The sequence below is a fragment of the Pecten maximus genome, chromosome 13, assembly GCF_902652985.1.
Source record: "Pecten maximus chromosome 13, xPecMax1.1, whole genome shotgun sequence".
Classification (NCBI taxonomy): domain Eukaryota; kingdom Metazoa; phylum Mollusca; class Bivalvia; order Pectinida; family Pectinidae; genus Pecten; species Pecten maximus.
This window is the reverse complement of record NC_047027.1, coordinates 23,380,500-23,383,145: the sequence shown is the minus strand read 5'-3', so window position 1 is coordinate 23,383,145 and position 2,646 is coordinate 23,380,500. Positions and strand designations below refer to the sequence as shown.

At 34.8% G+C, this 2,646-nt stretch overlaps 1 protein-coding gene across 1 annotated transcript; it reads left to right on the top strand.

Annotated features, from left to right (window-relative positions):
- The first annotated feature begins 331 nt into the window (after positions 1–331).
- On the top strand, positions 332–1,054 carry LOC117340555. Its single transcript, XM_033902314.1, has one exon. It carries the CDS (start codon positions 332–334, stop codon positions 1,052–1,054), a length of 723 nt encoding a protein of 240 aa, XP_033758205.1.
- The last annotated feature ends 1,592 nt before the right edge of the window (positions 1,055–2,646 follow it).

Below are 2,646 nucleotides of genomic sequence, written 5' to 3'. Positions count from 1 at the left end.
ATGGCCTACTGTTCAAGAGCCATACTATCATTGTTCCCAAAACATTACGTCGTGAAATGCTCAAAACAATCCATAGTTCACACCTTGGAATCGTAAAATGTAAATCGCGGGCACGCGAACTACTGTACTGTACTGTTCTGAAATAGAGGACACAGTGTCAAAATGTTCAACATGTGTCACTAACTCTAGAAAAATCCAAAGGAGCCATTATTAATAACGGAAAATCCAAACAGGCCATGGTCTGTTATTTCCGCTGACATATTTGTGGCCGGAGTTGTCCAAATTAGACAATATGAGTAGCAAGAACACTATGTTATATCTCAAAAGCCAAATGTCGAGATATGGCATCCCTGACAAGCTCATTACAGACAACGGTCCACAGTTTGCTAATGAGGAGTTCAAGAAATTCTCAAAGACATATGGATTCGAACTTACAACATCAAGTCCCAGATATCCGCAGGCGAACGGACAAGCTGAAAGAACTGTGCAGACAGTGAAAAACATATTAAAGAAATCTGAGGATCCATATAAAGGCTTGTTAGCTTATAGAAACACAGTCATTGAAGATCTAGGACTTTCACCAGCTCAAATGTTTTTTGGTCGAAGATTAAAAACAGATATACCAACAACAGCTCCACTGTTGTCATCCGATAACATTCCAACATCTGATATCAAGATGAGACTGAAAATCAGAAAGGAAAAAGCCAAAATGTACTATGATCAGCATGCTGGTAAAGAATTACCTCCCTTGGACAACGGTGAAACTGTCATGTTTCAGAAGAATGAAGAATGGATACCGGCCAAAGTTGTTGCGAAACATTCAAATCCAAGATCTTACATTGTCGAAACTAGAAACGGAAAGAAATACAGGAGGAACCGAAAGGATAACAAACCAACACGTGCGTCGTTTCCTGAAAACAATGAAACCGTGTCGCGATCGGTCAACATACCTGTAGATAGAGTTCCCTGGAAGGAAAAGTCTAAAGATTATGTAAAAGAACCAATAGCAACAAGATGTGGCCGCGGTGTAAAATTACCAAAGAAATTCCAGTAAAAGTTTTGTGAAAATTTAGTGAAAATTGGTGAAAATTCTGTGAAAATAGTAAAATTATATGAAAAGAGAAAATGCACACAGGAGAGAAATGAAACAAAATCCGTGAAATGTGCATTTGAAGTGTTGTGAGAATTATGTGTCACATTACACCTGTATATTCTTTAAATTGTGCAAAATATGCATAAATGTGTTATTCGCAGTTTTATTAATTTTTATTTGCTTAAAAGATTGTGTCGCTGAAGAATTACTTCAAAAAACTTATATCCGCTCGATTGCCATTCTTCAATTCCATTCTTGAAAGAGGGAGAGAGGATCAGAATTGACTATAATAACTGAAAAAAATAATCCGGATGAACATTATTTGGATTCATTTATCATGTGTTAAGAATTCATAATAATAATTGGTCGTTTATGAACTGCTGATAATTGGACAGTATCCAACACCTACAAATGTATATGTTATTGGTATTCATATATATATAAATTAACATCTTGAATATAACAGACAAAAATTAGGAAGTTCAATTTTGAAATGATTTAATAGTACAATTTAATGCATGACATCATAACATATAAAGATCAACTGTATTTGAGTTGAATTGCCATTTATATTATAATAATAATGTTTATATTGTACATTCACCTATGTTACATGTAATGGTAATATACTTATGTAAAAACGGGAGGATGTCATGTATGTATTTTACCAGTCGGTAATTGTCGCTATTGTCCATACTGTAGGTCAATTAGTATAACGGAAGTCACTCACATGTTTGTATACTATAGCAATACTGTCCTACTATGCTAAGCGTTTGTATGACCATGATCGATTTATAATAAAGTGACTTGTACCAGGAATACGGTGTGGTGTTATGGCATCTGCTACACTCAACCCGGTCATTGGGTATGAAAGTGAAAGTTATTTAAAACAGCTTGTTCCTTGGGCTCCACAGATTATCGAGTCATCTAATGCCTTTTATTTGCTACAGACAATCGCCAAATAGCAATCCCGAGCAATATATACACTTATAATCAAATGACACTTCAAAATACCCCGGGGTTCCACTTCCGATCCGTGACTGTTCAATTTCCAAAGCTAAACATGGCGGCCGACCACATCACTTATACTTTCCTCGAATAAGATGTCACGCGATTTCGCACCGGGAAATAGTTTTGCAACGGTATATAAGTTTTAAAAATGTATTTTGTATATAATTAACAACAAATATACATGTACTTTGAAAGTTGATCTTCAGCGCACTAATTTTTCAGCTGATTATTTTGCCCTATGACATTTAAGAAAACAGGCGTTAATTTATTTGTTTGGTTCACTTTACAAAATTGACACAAATGGTGAGACAATGTAAATATAAGCATTGAACTATACATTGACTATAACAACATAAAACCACTGTTCAATGCTTAGTTTAATGCAAGTTGGGTAACATTACGTCACAATGAATGTAAGAAGTGTAACATTACGTCACTATGAATGTAAGAAGTGTAACATTACGTCACTATGAATGTAAGAAGTGTAACATTACGTCAATATAAAAGTAAGAAGTGTTATTTTACGTCAGTATGAATTTAAG